Here is a 22,254-nt window from a genome sequence, read left to right on the forward strand (position 1 = left end):
TACAGCCGACGATCAAACCCGGCGTGCAGCGCTTCCTCACCCCGTATGAAAGGTGGCTGTTGACGCGCACCTCCGATAAAAAACTGATCTCCGACCTGTACCAGCACCTCCTCCTCACCATCATATACACATACAACGCAGGGAGGGTCAGGTGGGAGAGGGACCTGGGGAGGCAACTCGCACACAAGGAATGGGAAGGCATAAACCATAGAGCCAGGCACTCGGCCTACCACACTGGTCTCACAGAAACCCTAACTAAAGTGGCCACCTACTGGTACCACACACCGGACCGCCTACATCGATGGGATCCCCGCATTAGTGATCGCTGTTGGAGGGGATGCGGGGCACTTGGCACACTAGAGCACTTACTATGGAGCTGTGACCGCTTACAACCCTATTGGAACTCGATCCTCGATGAAGTAGACTCCCACTTGGACACCCAACTTCCCAGATTCCCCGCTTATATTTTGCTTGGACTCCCCAATGCATTGATGTACCCCCTTAAGTCCAGGACAGGGAGGCTCATAGCGATAGCGCTGGGGGCCGCCGTCCAGAACATAGTAGCGCACTGGAGGACCACTCAACCCCCCCCATACACCGGCTGGCTCCACAGGCTGTGGATGATTTTGGGGATGGAGAAGTTAACTCTGGCAAAAGAAGGGAGGGGAGAGGAATTTGCAGCACTTTGGCGACCATTTTTGACTCTACTCAAGGGGGAATTTAGGGAATTGAGCTGCCCACGCTATTTACGCTTGCTTCGCATTGCAGAAACGCCACTCGAGGAACCTAAGGTTCAGCCGCACAGGCGCAAGACTAAGGGCTGATGTTTGACCTATGGCCTCCCGTTAGGGATGTGGTGATGTTCTTTTACTTATTCCTTTGCTTTGTGGACAAGGAGGGGGGAGGGAAGGGGTTACGGACTGGGTTTCCCCGCTGCAAGACTCCCATACTTATGACATTGTCAACATATTTGTTACCGTATGCCCTGGGGGTTTTAATGCAAAAGCCAACAATATCGCATCTGACGGGGAAATGTGGCCTGTTTGGTTTTCTTGTTTTGAAAACCCAATAAAAGATTTAAACCATAAATGTTATAGAGATTTTGAAACATACAATATAGAATGATATTACTACAGGACAGAATACCAGTACTGAAGGTTGGACTTCAATTTAAATAGGGACCAATGGACCTGAGGAGGTGATAGTGAATGCGACTGTCGGGCCATTGTGCGTAAAACTTGGGATCATTATAAACATTGGAATTATATATGATTAGGTAAGTGGAAGAAATGCAAAGGACTTCTTCTAATGATTATTTCTTAATAAATATAGTCACAGGTACTGATGGTAGTTGTCATCTATTTATGTTTTAGCAGCAAAAATATAGTAAGAATTGGAAATAAAGGCTACATGATATTAGTTACTATGGGTAAGTAGAATAGTGGAGTTGTGACTGACTTAGGCAGCACTGCATGAAGGTGGTTTATCAACCTGTAAACCTCGAATTTAAGAATATCAGTGCGATCTGAAAATAGATGGCACAATTGGTGATTGGTTCTAGTGCACAGTTCGGGTGTTTTTCTTGTTTTGCCCCCGTTTTTTTCTTTCTAAATACTTCCTTTATCGGTTTCCAACTTATTCACCTATTACTAGGTGGAGGTTAGGCTTAGCTTCCAACAGAGTGGATAGTATAATTCATTATACATAATTTTCATTACAGCCCTGATGTAGTCTTTTGGAGAAATTCCATAGACGAAACACGCGTGTTGGCTGTGTTGCTGTATTGCTGTACTTATTTCAATATCCAGGATTGGAGAAATTGTTAACAAGTCCTCGTGGAAGACCATATACAAAAATACGAAAAATAAAGAAACCACGGACTTATATATTCTCTCTTGATGTTTTTGTGATATTATCCTTGGAAACTTCTATCTGTATGATATAACAAGACTACAGTTTTCGCTCAGGGAATCTTGAAGAAATTTTAAACTTATGCAATTGCTATCAATTGCTAACTAACAGCACAGGGCGGTGGCTGTTTCGATTCCCTTTGGATGCACACCAAAATTATTAGGAACTAGAACAGTAAAACCACCAAGATTTTGCGCAGCAGAGATCTCACTGCCCATTTGTTGATTTCACTATGGAATGTTTGCGGGCCGGGGTTGTTTGCGGGCCGGGGTAGGTGTAAAAAATGAAGCATGCTTGGTATTGTCAATGTGCTGTCGGATCTTGTATATGCTTTCAGTGAAGAAGAGGTTTATGGCTTTGCCCTTTTCTGTGCAGGGAGAAAAAGGTGGGTGCAGCAGGGGGCTGATGCAGTGCTAGATCGTCTTGAACACAGTTATTCTGGTGTTAATGGATGATATTTTTCTTTTCCCAAACTCCTCACAGGTTAAATAATTATTGTAAATTCTCTTGAAACTTCTGATTAGTATTAGGCTGTACCCAAGACGGGTACAACCTGATCCTTGTTGACCGAAAAGGAGCTTTCTGTACAGCTTTCACCGAATCCAAGATTGGCATAATCCCTTCACCTTGAGGTTATAAGGCTAAAGTAATTTACAGAGCTCATCATGAACTGGCTCTTCTCCCTTTTACCTGAGATCACTGGACTCTAATCTATGCAGCACTTCTTCTAAGACTCTATTATGCTTTTCATACACTCATTATAAACTAATATAACATCCAAGAATAATATTAGAATATGTCTCACAGACAGCATATTTGCTGACCTGTGAAAGATAGCTATCATGGAGGCCAAATCGAAGTGCATGCATATGAATCTGCCTATACCTAGAGGAGTGATGAAAGAGGTATTAGGTTTTGATTTATCATGCAATTTTACTTGATAGTCTATTGTGAACTAAATCATCAGACTGAACTCCTTAGCATGTATTAACTGTGCAAACTCCTCAGAGATGTTATGGCGGGGGAATCCTTCAAATCTGATGTTTTTATTCAGGTGTTTCTGGTTGACACAAACAAATCTCATTACCGAGATGCCACTGTCACTAAAGCTACTGGGGCTAAACAATACAACGTCTATTTCTTAGACAACCTCAACATTCAATTCTTCCAACTCCTGTTGTAAAGGCAGCTTCTTGAAGATGGGTACAAGCCTTACTTTGTGGACAAGTGGAAATACATTCTCCCTTCTCAGCAACAATTCAGATATCAAAGTCTTCTAGCAAAGATAACCTATTCCCAAAGACGTCTGGAAACGCAACTAGTGTATTTTTGCCAAGTAACGGGGACATCAAGATCAACTTTTCGCTTAAATCTAATCTTATCCCTAGAAGTCATTGGCACCTACAAACCAATAAACTGCTGCCCCTTTTTGCTACATAAAGCCTACCCATAGTGTTCCTCCTTTTAAATTCAATATTCTTTCGGGTCAGCCCAATCATATCTATTTTGTCCTTATTCTCATGTGCTGTGGTTGGATATCAGCTTTTCTGAACTCTACTATATGCTTTTAATTAACATATTGAATTTTTCCTACCCACCAAGGGATGTGGCAACTGGAGCTATCCAATACACTCACTTTAATTCCATCCAAAGATATCTTTTCCATCAGTGTTCACATAATACACTTACAGCACAACTCTTCTATTCCTCTTGCATATTCTCAATGTGTTAAACCCTTCCTACACTACATTCAGAGGTCTAATCTCCTCTAAAATCACTTCTCAAATATTAGGTGCACTGTGCTTGCAATACATCCTCCATACCTCAACCAACATGTACCTATAAGACACCTACAAAGAATGTTCTTTCAACTATGCACCCTGAAGGGAACCTGATGCATTGTTTATAGTGCTTCATACTATGTATAACTGGAGCGACCAGAAAATGATTTAGAGTTCGCAAAGGGTATGGAAAGCACTATTTAAATGCCAATACAAAACTGGCCACCATGAAAGTGCTTCTGGACAGCTGGAATTACTCAGCCACTCAATTGAGTGAACTGGAACAACTCTGCACAGACTTATTCCATACAACCTCATCACTGTTCAGCCCAAGGGACAACATCACTGCCTTTGTTGGCAATCCTACTGTAACAAATCCCTCACGTTACTTCATGGGCAAGAGGCCCTATGTCAACATGGAAATAAAGCAGTAGCTCAAAGATACCACATGTCTATCAGGCGTCCAACTCACCCATGAGTTTATAAAGGCTTTGAAGTGTGTCTAAATGTACACATACACCCTCCCTGAACTAGGTCCACAGAAAACATAATGCACAGACCTCGCATGGAAAGTTAGAAGGCAGACAACACTGCTATCAGAGATCTTGATTGTTATGTTATACTAACGGAATACAGGAATCTGCATGTTCAATTGCTGCTGAGGGAATTGGAATGTCATGTTATGAACAGGGGCTTGTGATGACAAGTTTAAAAATTCAACAAACTAATAAGCTAATAGTGTGAGGCCATCCGCGAGGCCAGTGGGTCCAACTGTACGGTTATGTGATGACTGTGTATAATAGCTATTAATTAAAGCAATAGATAATAATCAAAGTATATATTTGTATATAAATTTTTTTATTGCGTTTGTTATTATGGGAGAGCGATGTGTTACATTCTACCATTGAAATATACAAATCTGTACTGCATGTTAGATTGTTGCTGGGAGAACTGGAATGTAGTTATGAAAAGGAGGAGTTAAAGCTGTGATGTGACCAGATGTAGTCAGGTTATCTAGAGCACATACCTATGAAATACGAAGATTAAATTAGAACTGTGCTTGGATTGCTTTACTGGCAACAAACTGATTTCTCGATTGATCTCAAGGGAGCTATTGCAGGTGACAAAAACACTGTATTGCCAAGCATTTGAAACATTAGTTATCTCTTCTTCCTCGTGTGATCACCAACACATACATTAGTCCTCAGCCTAAGCTTCATGACATTTGGTATTTCCTATTAGTTTGCAGCTACACCACTCATTCCAGCGGGAAAAAATTATATCATGCAAGGGGGGATAACAGATCTCTTACCTTAGGAAGGTTAGGAATGAACTTGGTATCCCCAAAAGATTTGTAGTTGCCCATGTTGGCAAAGACACCAGCTGTATACACCAAAAGCGCCTAATGTGAAAAGAAAATGAAATTAAAGACTTTTAAAGTGCCTTTCTAGCTCCTGCATAGACAAATGAGTGAGCATCTTACACAGGCAACCACAGGGCACCAAACCCACACATGTAGAGCCTCTATTCTCTGCTAACTCTGTCTAACAGAGTGCAGGAACAGGGCCACTTTGTTTCACAAATTCCTCAAATTTGAATTCTCGCTCTTTGAAAAGTGTCAGCTGTGCAAGTGCAAATCGAGGGTATCCCACAATTGAGACCCCCTAAAATGTAACTCAACCAGACTTCCCACAATCTACTGGACTAGAGACTGTGTTAACCTCAATTTCCTAAGGCAATATGTCCCTGCATTAAGGCACCTGCCAAAATCAATTAAACTAAGGTACATTAATAACAGATGGTTGGGCCCAATCAATAATTGATTTCTGGATCAATTAAAAGTTTAAGGGCTTAGTGCAAAGTTAGGAAACAGGAGGAACAGAATCAATACCATCAAGCTCTCAGATGCGGAGTTATGCATAGTATGCAAGACTCTGAAAATATTCCAAGTGCAAATGGGCAACAAAATAAATGGAAAAAACAAACATAATGCCTAGCAGCATCTACATCTCTAGAAAATCTTCTGGCTCACACCCAAAATCAAGGGTTTTTATACACAATTCTTCCTCAGAAAATGAGAACTTTTGCAGAATCATTGCGGCATGAGCAAATGTATAATTTCTTCAGCACATTAGAGCACATGAAAAACTAAAAGTCATTACTTTAACACTTTCGTACTGTCCCATCCTCTATGGTAATATCAAAAGGAAACGTTTAAAAAACCAAGAAACATTTGTCAATCAGACTCTTTTACGGATAGATTCCAAGGAAGAAAAGGAAGATGTTGTTACATGTTACAAATTATTTCAGAACTGTGGAAGGTTCACCCTGAACAGAACAAAAACAACAAAAATAAACTATTAGGACTTCAACTTGACTGTTCTGTGGAGTTTGTCGGGAGAAGATATGTGCAGATGGGTGGGAGGGGGTGCACAGCTGTGTGACAGAGATGACTTCCATCTTAGTTAAAATTGTGTTTTACACAGAAATGTAGCCTAGTTAACATCCATTAGGAGAACACACTTCACAGTTCATAGTAAAGGAAATCGTATTAAATCAGTCTGTACGTGTAGAATATAGTGTATATTTGCATACTGTCAATGATTTACATTGTTAACAATGATCACAAATTATGAATCCAGAAAATTATTTTACCGATTCCCCCCTAATGATTCTATAATCACTGAAAACAATTAATAAATAACTTATTAATCTGGAAATCATTGTGCAGTCTGCATCCCTTTGTGCTTTCTCGTATTCTCCTCCACCTTCTTCAATTGGTTTTAAACACGTTCTTTGACATTCTCCATGTCAAACTTCTTTCTTGTTTAGCTCTTTCCTCATCTTTAAACCCACAATTTTAATTAGATGCCCAGAAAAGTTTGAAACAGAACAATTGCACAAATCATTACAATAATTACAGGACTTAAAATTAACCTTAATGGTCCACCTCCCTAATTATCAGTCCATTCACCAGCCTAGCTAAAAATCCTTCTCTGTCTCTCTAGTTCAGGAACCTACAATCTCCCGCACACCATGCTCCTCTAAATCTTGAAGTTTACAAGAGACATTAGTAACGATTTCTATAGGCATTAATATCCCCGTCATCAGGTATGAAGGTGCAGCATTTCACAACCTGTTAGTATCTTGCGAACACTGCCTTCCTTCCTTCCCAAGAATGCTTAGCGGTAAATGGTTTTGAATCACAATATCGCACATAGAAATTGATTCAGAATTAATCTGGGTTAAAGCACCAGCTGAAGTAGAAGTCCGGTTCTCCGCCAGAGTAGACAAGCGTCTACTTTTTTACATTGTTCACAGCCACGCCTACAGGGGGAATAATAGCAACTAATATATGTAATACTATTTGTCCAGATCTGCATTCCACTCTCTTTAAACCAACTGCATCATCCATTTCACTCATATGAATCTAGTAACACCAAACCAAGATAATAAGATCCAACCCAGTTGCGCAGCAAATTACAATAAACAGTCTTACCACAAAGATAATAAATTAATCTCAGAATTGGCTCTTCGCTAATCGGAAAATTACCATTTATAACATAACTTCTCTCACACTCATTTTCTCCCACATTTTCAACCTACTGGTCTTTCAAAGGTTCATAATGCACCATACACATCTCACCCTTTCTATCAATGATGTAAACTTGAAAATTTCAATTCTTATTTTTTCTCAAGCCTTCCAATCTCTCACAACTTCTACTCTTCTTTCATTATATTCTTTAACAAATTCATGCTCCGCTTTACTTAGACCACACACATAAGCTTGATTAGTAGATTTCATTCTATGCTCAATTTGGCAATTGTTTTAAGAAATGTACCATACTAAAAACACTTGATAATGCCTTTATTTTATTTTTTTCCAGAGCTTGATAGATCCTTCAACGAGATATTGAAATTAAAAACCTGAGACAAAAATTCAGTTTTGTGAAATATACTAACAAACACAGTGCATGACAAACTTTAGTTGCATACCGAATGAGCTTTTATTTGTAGAAGAGGCAGGAAAGGTGCACACAAAGCAATTGAAATCGACTAAACTTTCTCTATGTGTCAGAGTGTTATGTTTCACTTAGTCATATACTGTATATAATTCAATCCTTATGGAGACATATCCCACCAGTGAAAGTAGGCACAACTAAGATTATTAAATAATTAATAGGACAATTAAACCTAGGAATTTTACAGGATCAGATGTATTCCATTTTCTATTGAGGCTAAAACTAAAATTTTCACGTATTTCCAAAAATTAAAGTTAACAAAAATGTTCTTTAAATACACCTGGACCATCGCGATTCCAGGGGTTCTTGGAGGCGATGGGACTAGTGGATGTGTGGAGACACACACACCCGGAAGCTCAACAATATACGTACAACTCCGCGGTCCATAACAGTCTATCCCGCATAGATTATTTCCTTATGCTGGACATTAGAATGCAGAACATTGTAGACGTCGCCATAAAACCTAGGGGCATATCGGACCACTCCCCGTTAGTGCGGACACTTGCCTGTCCGAAGAAAACTCGTCGAAGAATCTACCCCATATACCCAGGCTATCTCACAGTCCCGAACCTCAAAAAAATCGCTGTGCAACTCCACCAAACACTACTTTGAAGAAAATGCAACTTCAGTCGACTCCCCTAGTACCTTATGGGAAGCTTATAAGACTGTCTTTAGGGGGCAGGCTATTCCGTCCATAGCGGGATATAAACGGGAGCGCCACAGAGAACTAGCGGAATTGGAGAAGACACTCCAAGACGCAGAATCTGCACACGCGATCAACCCAAACACAGACACAGCACACACACTGAATATATGTCAGCAACAATACAGGGCTCACTTACAGGCATGGACAGTTGAGAACATTACAGCGACACGAGACAGGATATATGACGTAGGAGATAAGGCGGGCAAAATGCTGGCCTGGCTAGGTAGAAGCGGAGAAGGCGCGAGAGGTATTCAGCAACTCAGATCAAAAGAAGGGACGCTCACAACACACCCAGACGATATAGTAAATATCTTGGCAGATCATTTTAGAGAAGTATACACTCCTACCGCGAGTCTGTCAGAAGAGGACATACAGGAATCGCTCCAAAACATTGAAATTATCGTCTTGACACCGGAGGCAGCTTTAGATTTAGAGGCAGACTTAACAATGGAAGAACTCCAAACTGCCATAAAGTCAGTAAAGTCAGGGAAGGGTTTGGGCCCGAATGGAATACCAGTAGAATGGTATAAAATAATGACGGACACACTGAGCCCGTATCTCCTGGCCATGTTTAAAGAGAGTTTAGAAGTAGCTGAACTGCCATTAGATCAGCAAACTGCAACAATAGTAGCAATCCGAAGCCAACCAAACCCCCACTGACAGTTCGTCCTACCGTCCAAACTCACTGCTCAATGCAGAGGGGAAAATTTTAGCAAAACTTTTAGCAACTAGATTGGTGGCACACCTTCCAAAACTGATACACCCGGATCAATCGGGATTTATGCCGCACAGGAACACAGCCCTCAATCTTAGAAGACTACAAGGAGCGATGGCTAGTGCTTCAAGTCTGATAGATCCGGCTGTTGTGCTGGCACTAGACGCAAAGATGGCGTTTGACATGGTGGAATGGAAGTACTTATTTGCAGTTTTGGCACGGGTGGCTTTGGCCCGAAATTCCGTGCGTGGATAAAGCTCCTGTACACTAATCTGATCGCAAGAGTTACAGCCAATGGGCACATATCAGGAGAGATTGCGTTGGCACGGGGCACACGTCAAGGCTGCCCTCTTTCACCGCTCCTGTTCGCACTGGTGCTAGAACCACTCGCAACAATTATTAGACAGACCCCACTATTAAAGGGAATCTGTTGGAAAGAGGGTTGGGAGGACCGTGTTTCACTATATGCCGACGACATGCTGGTGTATTTAACGGAACCTAGGGACGGTGTGCCGGAGCTGCTCGACATTTGCAATGCTCATGGCAGACTTTCAGGATATACTATTAACTGGTCCAAATCAGTGATGTATATACTAAAGAGACCAAGCCCGTCTCTCCCAGCAGAGTGTTCGTTACTGGTCACGGAGGACTCCTTCAAATATCTCGGTATATACGTCACTAACTCAGCAGCCAACTTCTACTCTAGAAATTTAGCCCCCCCGCTGGAAAGACTTCAGCGCGATGTCAAGCACTGGGCTTCATTGCCCCTCACACTTCCTGGAAGGGCAGCATTGTATAATATGAAGGCTCTCCCCCGTTTTTTGTATGCCCTAGAAAACACACCTGTCATAGTCCCACCCCGATATTTCAAGCAAGTGGCGACATTGATCTCCATTCTTCTTTGGGGCAACCGCCCGGCCCGAATAGCCCAAGCAAAACTATATAGTAGCTGGTATGATGGGGGGGATAGCACTCCCTAACCTTCAATTGTATTACTGGGCCGCACAGCTCGAAGTCATACATCACTGGATACACCTTATGATGACCGAGCATACAAAGCAGACAGAGCTCAGCTAGGCGCCAATAACATGCTAGCGGCGCTCTACAACAAAGACAAGGCGACAAAATTGACAAGACCGACTAAACACACAGTAACAATATGGTATACAGCACACGCCAGACTTGGGTGGAAGGGAGTGATAACAAAAATAACCCCACTCTGGGATGCTAAAGCACTAGGGCAACTATGGAGGTGTAAGGGCCTCACAGGGTGGGACAACATAGGTATTTCCACAGTGGGGGATCTATGGGACAAGGGGGAGGTGATCCCATTCCTACAACTGCAACAGCAATATGAGTTAGGCCACACTGAAAAGTTTCGATATATACAAATAAAGCACGCTTTACTGGCGGCAATTCCTTTAAGTGAAGGGTGAACTCGGCCAAACTTTATGAAAAGATCAATAGGACATGTAACACTGAGTTATCCACCTGTGTATCTCCCACAACATCAGCTCAGGAAATGTTATTAGCCTTTGACGGTATAGTTACGAAAGTTGGGGGAATGCTAACAGTAGCCCCTACCGGCCGGACCCGTAATGCGCCAACGTGGTTTGACAACTCATGCCCCAAGGCAAGCCGTGACCTAAAATTAGCACTCAAGGCCAGTCCAAGGGACCAGGTAAACATCAGGGCAGCTCGCCTCACCTATAAAAGGGCCTTGGTTAAACGCAAAGCTGAAGTAAAAGCGGCCACTTGGGAAAACCTGTTAGATCCAGAAATCCTTGGTAACAGCTCTAAATTTTGGGGCATTGTAAAAAAAAACCTTTTTGCTTCCACAGGTGATTCCCCCTTAGGTACCAACATATCTGAAGATGATTGGGTCTCTCATTTTAGTCGTATTTTTAACAGCGATATACCACAATCTATACATGTTAAAGGTGTCTCAGGTACTAAACCTTTGCGTTTTAACATTTGTGAGGTGGAGAAGGGCATCATGGGTTTAACCAGTAGGAAAGCACCCGGGCCCGATGGTGTGCCTCCGGACCTATTTAAATCAAAAACATCACTTTGGGCCCCCGTTCTCTCTGCCGTATTTAACGCAGCCGCTGATCACGGATGCCCAAAGTCCTGGGGGCTGTCCACAATAGTCCCCGTATTTAAAAAAGGGGCCCGTAACAGCACATCCTGCTACAGACCAATATCCTTAATTGATTCGGTCGTAAAAGTAGTAGGTGGTGTAATCCTGAACAGGCTAACAACCTGGGCTGATGAAAATAATATCGTTTCTCCAATCCAATATGGCTTTAAACCAGGCCACTCTACCATCTCCCAGTGTCTCAACCTATACATGGTATTAGGAAAATATGCGATGGCACGTCAGGGCACAGTCCATATGGCTTTTATGGACATCTCTTCAGCCTTCGACTGTGTCAATAGGGGCAAATTATGGGAGGCTATGAGTAACATGGGGGTGGAGCAGACCCTGGTCAATTTCCTGGCGGACCTACACCAGGACACCCGAGCAAACGTGCGATACACCCAGGATTTGAAGGTGACCAGGGCATTCGGAGTAAAACGGGGTGTAAGACAAGGTTGCATCCTGGCCCCGTTTCTTTTTAATTTATACATAAATAATTTGGAAAATACCCTCTTAAAAACAAGTGCTGATTATCCCTTTGTTGGACGTAAAGGGTTACCTGTTTTACTGTATGCGGACGACGCCGTTTTGTTGGCAAGGACTGCAAAATGGCTTCAACTGCTGCTTAACACTTCTTTTATATTTATGAAATCCCGTGATCTCTCCATTAATAATTCAAAATCTTTTGTTATGAATGTAGGCACAGCACATAAGAGAGAGTTTTTATTTCATGTAAACGGGGAGAAGATTCCCATGACTAAAACCTTCTCATACTTGGGGGTCCTGTTTGATAACCAACTGAAATGTCATTCAGAAGAAAAAAGGGGAGATAACACGGGCAAATGCAGCAATTTTTTATTTTGCGAGGAAAATGGGGAAACGGCCAATTGCCGCTTTATATATATATTCTCCAATGTCGCTTCAAGAAGTTTACCACTACAAAAGAGACGATGATGGGCACAGGTATTGTGCCAATCCAATTTTTCTTTATTCAATCGTGACCAGCCAGCCCACCATGACGCGTTTCAACCCCTATATTATATATATATATATGGATATGGATATGGATAGATAGATAGATAGATAGATAGATATATATATATATATATATATATATATATATATATATATATATATATATATATATATATATATATATATATATATACCGAAGCTGTTGCCAAACACCACCCAGGCCGGCTTGCAGTGCGGGGCCTCCGTAGCGCGCCTCTGGCTAGCGCGTAACATGTAACACAAACCTCCTTAACAAAAAAGAGCAGAGGCCACTTGTAGGGGACGACAGGAGAACACCTTTATTCACCAATAGCAGAGGCGAATGCATTTCGGCCTTTCCGGCCTTCGTCAGCGCCCAAAATCAACAGGTGACTGTTCTGCTCTTTTTTGTTAAGGAGGTTTGTGTTACATGTTACGCGATAGCCAGAGGCGCGCTACGGAGGCCCCCGCACTGCAAGCCGGCCTGGGTGGTGTTTGGCAACAGCTTCGGCATTTCTTCATACCCCGAGTGATCGGATCTACCCAGGCCCACCAGCAAGGCGCGGAGAGAGTTTCAGCGGTGAGGAGGTCATTTGGCCTCACGCTGGGCGGAAAAGGATTGCCGTTTCTGCCCCCGCTGCATTCACCGTACCTGCAGGTTGGTGCGGTTGGGGACCAAGGAGAGTGCCGGAGTTCTTCTTGAACGACAGGAATCTGACGTAATCTACATCACACAGTGCCTTGCAATGGCTCCAACTATCAACGAGACATTACACTTCCCCACGCATCACCTACCTGAAGTAAGAGTGCATTCTGGGACTTGGAGTCTACATCGTAGGTGTGGGCTCCAGTTGGTGAGCGGAATCATCGAGGGGTGGAGCCGCCCATGACCAATGAACATGGGGCAGGACACATTTAAAGTGGATGTGGGAACAGTCACCTGTTGATTTTGGGCGCTGACGAAGGCCGGAAAGGCCGAAATGCATTCGCCTCTGCTATTGGTGAATAAAGGTGTTCTCCTGTCGTCCCCTACAAGTGGCCTCTGCTCTTTTTTGTTAAGGAGGTTTGTGTTACATGTTACGCGCTGGCCAGAGGCGCGCTACGGAGGCCCCCGCACTGCAAGCCGGCCTGGGTGGTGTTTGGCAACAGCTTCGGCATTTCTTCATACCCCGAGTGATCGGATCTACCCAGGCCCACCAGCAAGGCGCGGAGAGAGTTTCAGCGGTGAGGAGGTCATTTGGCCTCACGCTGGGCGGAAAAGGATTGCCGTTTCTGCCCCCGCTGCATTCACCGTACCTGCAGGTTGGTGCGGTTGGGGACCAAGGAGAGTGCCCGAGTTCTTCTTGCACGACAGGAATCTGACGTAATCTACATCACACAGTGCCTTGCAATGGCTCCAACTATCAACGAGACATTACACTTCCCCACGCATCACCTACCTGAAGTAAGAGTGCATTCTGGGACTTGGAGTCTACATCGTAGGTGTGGGCTCCAGTTGGTGAGCGGAATCATCGAGGGGTGAAGCCGCCCATGACCAATGAACATGGGGCAGGACACATTTAAAGTGGATGTGGGAACAGTCACCTGTTGATTTTGGGCGCTGACGAAGGCCGGAAAGGCCGAAATGCATTCGCCTCTGCTATTGGTGAATAAAGGTGTTCTCCTGTCGTCCCCTACAAGTGGCCTCTGCTCTTTTTTGTTAAGGAGGTTTGTGTTATATATATATATATATATATATTCTCCTCTCTCACAGGAAGAAAGAGCCACACAGGTACACAGGACCAACTCGGTTTTATTCAGCTTTCAGGGCATGACGCGTTTCGTCAGAAGACTTTTTCAAATGCCTAAAATTTCGACTGCTGACCAATGTCCACTTAAAACCAGCTTGGCTTACTGCGATTGGTTGTAGTCATCTGGTAGGCACAAGGGAGCATCTCTGAACTCGGTACTCCGAGTTTCACGTAGGCAGTCACTCAGCGTCTGTACTCTCCCAAGTGGGCGGTGTCTGCCTCCTGTTCCCTTCGCACCTGGATGTTACTTGTGGCAAAAACCTGCTGGCCTGACCTTACAACCCCCCCGCCCACTGCAGCTTGGTCATCGGAGCATCATGACAGTGCATGGTGTCCCCTCGTGAAGTCACGGACCAATTTGTTGGTAAGTACCGGTTGCAGCGAGCGGTGGTTCAGCGGTTCCCCAGTTCATGAGAAAAATCCAAAACGAGCACTTGCCACTGTTTACCGCTGAACAACTTGTGGGGAGGGGGCTCCAAGTGCGCTGTGGCCACGCACTTAAACATCAAGTCCAAATCTCCTCTCTCACAGGAAGAAAGAGCCACACAGGTACACAGGACCAACTCGGTTTTATTCAGCTTTCAGGGCATGACGCGTTTCGTCGGAACACTTTTTCAAATGCCTAAAATTTCGAATGCTGACCAATGTCCACTTAAAACCAGCTTGGCTTACTGCGATTGGTTGTAGTCATTTGGTAGGCACAAGGGAGCATCTCTGAACTCGGTACTCCGAGTTTCACGTAGGCAGTCACTCAGCGTATATATACACACACACACTTATACACACACACACACACATATACACACACACACATTATGTAATATCTGAACGTGATTTTGTGAGCCCCAGTGGAGTGACCATAACCTGGTGTGAGAAAAGTTATAAGGTGACATTAGCGGAGAAAGAGGTTTTTGGAAGCATAAAGGAAGAAGAGCCTTTGGCAATTATGATACATTGAATTGTATTCGTGTTTTTCAGGCTTTCTCTTTATGCAGTCGACGACGTTTCGACCCTCTCGCGATACGGGGTCTCTTCAGGACAGGAGTGCTGGTGACTAATGGAAGAAAGTAGGATAAGGCTCAAGTGGTACATTAAAAAAACACACACAAAAAAACCAAAATAGAATTAGTCCGCTCACCCCCGTGTGATCTCCTTTCCTCCCTGAAATACCCTAATTTCTTCATCCATTAATTAGCATATCTGTCGGACCAGTTCTAGCTCTATTACACTGTATTCTGCCCATCTCTTCCATATTTTGAGGGCAGCCCCTTGCCTTGTATACCACTATCTCCATCCCTATCGCCATGCAGTGGTCCAATTCCCTTTTTTAATACAGTCAACAACGGAAGTGCCACCACCTTACATTCTGTGGCAAGATCACATTTGTCGAGCATCCCAAGCTGAGTGTGACGAAGCGCTGCCTGATGTCCCATCTTCCCTCGCCCCTTTTGATGATAGGATGCCGCCTTACCTGTCACCCTGTCCCCTCCTTTATTTTCAGGCTTCTATGCCTGGGGGACTATCCCTTTAACCCCTTCGACACTCATGACGAGCTGGGCTCGTCATGAGGTAGCCTCCTCGCATGCTCATGACGAGCCCAGCTCGTCATGTAAAGTGCGTTTTTAAAAAACTCAGCACAGGAGCGGAATTTCGCTAGCGCGCATGCGGTTAAGAGCTCGCTTTCCCCTGCCGTTTCGTCACCCCACGTGCCCTGGTCAGCCAACGATTCCTCCTTCAAAGCGGAAGAGACGACGGACACGTCAGATTCAGCGTGGAAGGACCTGGCGGTGTTGGACAGAGTGGATCCCGGAGTACAGACCTTCCCTGTGACACCCGGGTTGTGACACCCGGGTTGGGGGACTGCGGAGCCTTGCAGACCAGTGCGCGGAGCCAGGAACGGTAACTCACCAGACCGAAGGACTGCCCTACAAGGACCCAGGAAAGAGGGAACCGGACCCACTCCGGCAACACGTTTAAGCCTACCACAGTCCTGGAGGGTCGTGGCTAACGAAGGTACGGGGCCAACTGGGGCCGTATGGGGAAAAGGGAAGGCGGGAGAAAAAGGTGGGGCATCCACTAAACTGCTGTAACTGGGGGGCAGTCTTCCTCATTAAAATAAAGACAGGAAAATGAGCGCGTCACTGGTGGCGGTCGGGTGCTCACTCCTCCACTCCCTTATCCCGGTTTGTCTAGGTGTTAAAACCTACATTACCCTTACAAGTCTTTTTTGTTTCTTTTTCTTTTGAACCACTGACTGTTCGGCATCTCTGGGCGACCTTATTGCCGGCGGTGGGAGGAAAGCCGGTCGAACTCCTCGAGTGCATCATACTCGAGGAGGCAATAGAGTGAAGACTATACCTAAAGACTTTACAAATTCTTTTGCACCTTATGGTCTGTGGCCAGGGGAAACATATAAATAAAATCCTTCTGTTTATAACGCCATCCCTGTCTCCTTGGCTACTTTTCCTCTGCGCCACACTGAGTAATGACAATTTATATCTATTCCCAGCCACGTCTTGCGTAAGGTTACGGGCCAACCTCAAATTTCACTGTATCTGCCAAGACAAACAGGACTTTACCCAGACATGTGATCACCTAATGCCAAACTTCCCCTAATGATGGATAACTCAATACTGTATGGATGAAAGTGCCCTCCTACGCATCACAGAGGAGACGGGTAGGGGAGGCAATCACTTCCATGCGCCATAGCCGATGATGTGTAAGGCAGACCTTGTGCACGTATTTGAACTGAATCAATCGGAGTCTGGCCGCAATGACTGCCCGGGGAGAGCTCAGAATCTCCATCCAGTGCTCGTTTTCCAACTCTGCTACATCGGCCTCCCAGGCCACGCAAAGGGCGCCAAACACATCTCGTTGTTTATATGTACGTCGGACAGATTTTTTGCAATTTTATGGTCCCCCGGGTCACCCATAATAAGTTTACCCTCTAGGGGATCAAATTCAGGGAGGTCTGATAGTGCATTTATGTGGGGGTGAACGCATGGCGGAGCTGGAGATACCTGCGACACTGGCTTTGATGGAATCGGAATTCAATTTGGAGGGTCTAGAATGATTTGAGAATAATGCCCTGTATGACGTCCCCTAAGGTCCCATTTTTAGAATTCCGACAGCATGGCACCCTGGGGAAGCAGGTTTCCGCACCAGAATGGTGTCTGTTCCATTAATCTGCCCCACTCCATATAGGTTTGTCATCAGTGAAGTATTACTCATTGTCCATTTTTCTAGTGCAAAGGCCGGGTCACCCTGCTTATACAACCAGTCGTTTATTATCAGGAGGTGAGCTGCTAGGTAATAGGACTCGACGTCTGCCGCTGCAATACCCCCACAGCAGGTTGACTGGAAACTAGCTGAGAGCAACGTGAAGGGTACTCCCATCCCAAAGGAAGGCATTAAGGATGGAATTCAGTTTCCTGACCAAATGTCGCAGAATATCATAAGGGAAATTCTGTGATTGGTAAAAAAAATCTAGGTAGGGAGACCATTTTGAAGAATGCCAACCAACCAATAAAGGACAGCAGAAGCACTGACCAGATCTTCATGTCGTCTTTAGAGCGAGCGATCACCGGCTCCACATTGGCATTCCAGGCCACCGCTGCATCCAGGGACAGGTTAACACCCAGGTATTTGAACCCAATGGCAGCCACCCACAATCTCGAAGTCCAACCAAGTTTGTAGAGGCCATGGTCCACCGCACAAGCCATAGATTTTGATGTGTTAATATATAGGCTTGGGGTTTCCCAAAATATACGAATGATCTGCAGCAGCCTGGGTCCCATCAGGTCCGGCACTGTGAGAAAGAAGAGATTATCATCAGCGTATAACAAAATCTTGTCTGACAGTCTGTCTCCCTATTCAAAGCTCTGAATCTGTACTTCCATCCTCACCCATACTGCCAACGGCTCCATGGTGAAAGTAAACAGCAGGGGGGAGAGGAGGCAGCCCTACCTCGTCCCCACTGTATAGGGAAAGTGTCTGACCGGAACCCCGCCACCCTCACCAATGCCGTCAAGTCTGTGTACAACAATCGAAGATATGAAATAAACCATGGGCCAAAACGGAGGAGAAGGTAGAGGATACATAAGTACTACCAGCTCATAGTATTGAATGAATAAGTACTCCCAGCTCAAGGTATTAAATGCTTTGTCTAAGTCGACCAGAAAGAGCATTGCTGGCTCCTTCAGCCTATCGGCCATTGCAATTGCATTATACACTCAACCGATATTGTAGCGGCACGCCCAGCGGGGGATAAAACTGCACTTATCTAGATGAACCATGTCCGCAAAACGATTGATAGGTCTATTCGCCAGCACCTTAGCTAGTATCTTAACCTCTAGGCTTAACAGAGAAATCGAGTGAAACGAAGTGAGGTCACCTTTCGGGCGACCCGGCTTGGGGAAAACCATGACCTCCGCAAGGCGTCAATCTGGCAGTAAGACTGTTGCGGCTGAGGCAGATTAAACTGCTCCCAGGAGATGATTCTGGAGCTTGAGCATATAGGGTTTGAAAAATTGGCCGGGGAACCAGTTTGTTCCTGAAGCTTTGCCTGTATTCATGTCAGCTGAGGTACGTTCCTCCCCCATGAGCTTTGCGTTTAGAGACCCGGTGGCCGCAGTGGAGAGAGTCTGGAGCAGAAGTGCCCACACGAACCCCCAATCTGAGTGTCAGATCCCACCTCCTTTTTTTCATAGACCCCCTCGAAATGGGAAGCGAATTACGTGCTCTCTCTCCTGGATCTGTAAGTAACGTACCAGACTCATTCTTAGTTAGAGGAAAAGGAAGTGCTCTGGGGATACCTTGGCATAATCTATGGAGCATTTGACACATCTTGTCCCCCCACTGGTAAATATGGCTCTGGGATGCCTGCCATGCCAAATGTGCCTCGCCCATCAGGGTTTAGTGGTATTGCTGCTGTACCAGGTCAAGCTGCATACAGGCATGTGGCCATCATGTTGGCAACCCTGTAAGTCTAGTTCTGTAATTTCAGCCACCAGGTATACTATATGTAGTAATTTACACTGCCACTCCCCTGCACAGTAGCTAATGTCTTTCTTGGAGAGTGGGCTTTTAGGCCTCCTATAGCATCTGGGGGGGATGTTACAGTGCCTATATTATGTGCAAAATATTAGTCTATGGTGCCCTTTACATGTTTGCGATAGCAGGGGCACTGAAGATGCCACTGCGACAGGCGCCAATGAAATGCCTGGCGATGGTAACCCACCCGAACGTCCAATGCCAGTGTTGAGTGATCCGACAGGCCCCTGGGAAGCAGTGTGATGTTCACAACTCTGTGTAAATAATTGTGGGGAACTAGGAAATAATCCAGTCAGGAAATACAAGCCACAGGCTGCCAAGGAAAAGTTATCATCAGGGGTAGAGTGGTGGGCTAACCATACAACTGCAAGACCCAAGTGCTAAATAAAGGTGGATAGGTGCATCGGTCCTGTCGCCAGAGGCAGACCCCACGGGCACCAAATATCTACTATCGGGGCTTCAAATCCATTCGAGCCCCCCAACACTACGAATCCCAATGGCAAGTCACTCCAGAGCCCCTCAATAGTTCAAAAAAAGAATACCCCACTATACCTTGCACAAAAACTTCTACTACCTGGTGGCTCCAGATCCTCCAGAAGTGCCATCATCCTTCTGCTGAAACCACAGAAATTCTGTAAAACGAAAACTTATGATCAAGCTTTTCTCAGGTATCGCCCAGAGAATTTGGAACTCCCTGCCTCCGAAAATCAGGACGATCCCTTCAACTGTTAATTTCAAAAAGGAAGTTAAAGCACTCCTGATTAACAAATTCTTGCCCTAAAATCCCCTTGCCTTATACACTCTCAGACTCGTCCCCTCTCTGTTTTCACCTGTCTATTTATTATATTTGATTGTTTTTTTTTTCAGAGAGTTCTCTGTATGTACTTTCCTTGCTCACTTTATTCTCAGTTTCCTCCCAGCCTCTCCTTTGTGAATTTGTAACATGCTTCGTTTATTCTTGTTCCTTTATTCTCAATGCCTGCTCTGACCTATTTGTTTTGCTTAGAATGCATTATGTAGGCCATTCCATCAGTGTTTCTTCCCCTGGCACTTCTGACCACCCTGTTGTCTGATTTGTAGGTCTCTTCTCTTTTTTGCTCACCTGTAAAGCACTCCGATACCCTCATGGGTCTTGTTCGTGCTATATAAAAGTTTTTAAATAAATAAATTGCCAAGGGGGTGTGGGGTAATACACAGAGCAATGTGAGAGATGCTCTATAAAAGTATTCCTGTTTCCAAAGTGTATCAACCATATCAGTCTGTCCATGTCCTAATGTTGCTGGTAGGGGCCGTCTGTTTGATCAGGACAACCATACCACTGGAACCTTGTGTGAACCCCAAGTGGTAAATCTGGATGTATCCCCATCAAGCCAGGCAGGGGACCATGTACCCAAGAAGGTGGGTCGCTTGTAGAAATAGGACAGGAGTTCTCTTTCTTGCTAGTCTTTTATCAATCAGTGATTCACTTTCACTGTTTTCTCAATCAAATTCAATGACTTCAGACTCTTTAATAACGGACTTCCATCTTTCTTGATGATAGTGCTTTCTTTTGCATGTTTTTTTCAGTGAATTGCTTTTTTCAGCTCTTTCCTTTTCACCTGAAACTACTATTGAATCTTGTTCATTCACTGATGGACCTGAACTCAGTTCATAGTGAATGGTTATCAGTTATCTTCCTCTGAGAGGGCTCTTGTAACTCAGAATTTCAACTGGTGGCTCCTATTTAGATTAGAGACTAATTCTTCTTGCTGCCACTTATACCCAATGACTTTGACATTGCAACAGTTTTCAACTCTGATCCTCGTTTTCAACTGGACAGCACTACTTGTGCCTTCACCAGGATTTTCACGTTTACCAACCTGGAATTCTACAACTTTGTTATCTTCAAGGTATTCACCCTTGATGTCACTTTCAAAATGGTCACCCCACACTCCCGAATCCATGCTGGATCTGTGAATCAGTGGTTGTTTTCACCAGTTCTTAGTCCAACACCTTCACTCTTTTTGTGTGAGCAGCATGGATCCACTGTGTGATACTGGTACACTTTACAGTGGTGTTTCATGCCAAGATCACTTAGCATGGCACCTTCCAGCATTAAAGACAATTCTTCCACAAGTGTATTTAGACAACCAGAGCTCAGACTATGGCATGTAGCTCTTTTGTTGCTTTGGTTGGCAAGTTCACCTAGTGAGAAAAAGATTTTACCGTATCAGCCTAACCTTTGCAGTAGTCTAGACTGATGTCATCAGTAGTTGAAACATGTGCAGCTGAAGGAATACTAGCCAATCTCACTGCTCTGCTCATGATCACTTTAAGGGGTGTTGTACTCCTGACAAAAAGACTTGCCCATCCACTGCTCAATAAAACAAGAGGAAGAACATTCAGCCACTTCAAACCAGTAGAAGCACAAACTTGGGCCGGTTACATTTTCAGGGTCCCATTCATCCGTCCAACCACTCCGGAAGACTGAGGACTATAGCTACAATCGAACTTCTAATAAGTTTGGAGAGCAATACAAATTAATTGCAAACTTACATTTTTAAAACAAGAACCACAATCTTTCTCAATAGGCCGAATCGAGGTATTAGTTACCACAATAGAAGTTTGGCAACTGTCATGCTGTCTGATATCTGTTTGGGATAAGCCTTGACCCACTTAGAAAACAAGCAATCACAAGAATTAATTTCACGCCATTGTCAACTGCCATTTACACAAAATCTGTCTGCCATCTTGTCAATGGCCCTTGGATTTGCCAATATGATTAATTAATTAATTTGCTTTCGATTCCCGATTGCTCCTTTGACAGAATAATCGGCATGAACATAAATAGTCAGCAACATTTCCAAAATAAATGTTTCCCCAATATTTTCTGAACTTTCTAAGCATGGAATCCCTCCTTCAGTGAGACTGTCTGTGTAAGTGGCACACCATGAAATGCAGCATTGATTTTGGCAAAATATGTTTATGATCAGAAGAAGCATAAATACTGATGAGTTTTCTTGAAACCTAATTTATCCCCATTTCCTTTTCATATCTTCTGTAGCTTCCTCTTGAATGTCTCTCAACTCACTTAAAGAAGCTCAAATTGAACTTGATAAGAAACACTGTACTTTTTCTATAATTTGCATATAGTTTTTTCTTGAT

General features: G+C 44.2%; 1 protein-coding gene across 2 annotated transcripts in view; it reads right to left on the bottom strand.

Moving 5' to 3' along the window:
• Positions 1-22,254, bottom strand: part of DPP3 (dipeptidyl peptidase 3) — a 468,907-nt gene that overhangs the window by 363,746 nt on the left and 82,907 nt on the right. For both annotated transcript variants that reach the window (XM_078660787.1, XM_078660788.1), the window contains exon 3: positions 5,005-5,094. In XM_078660787.1, the coding sequence (XP_078516913.1) occupies positions 5,005-5,094 (90 nt within the window). The remainder of the gene's footprint in view (positions 1-5,004; positions 5,095-22,254) is intronic.

The sequence above is a fragment of the Lissotriton helveticus genome, chromosome 9 (assembly GCF_964261635.1).
Source record: "Lissotriton helveticus chromosome 9, aLisHel1.1, whole genome shotgun sequence".
NCBI lineage: Eukaryota > Metazoa > Chordata > Amphibia > Caudata > Salamandridae > Lissotriton > Lissotriton helveticus.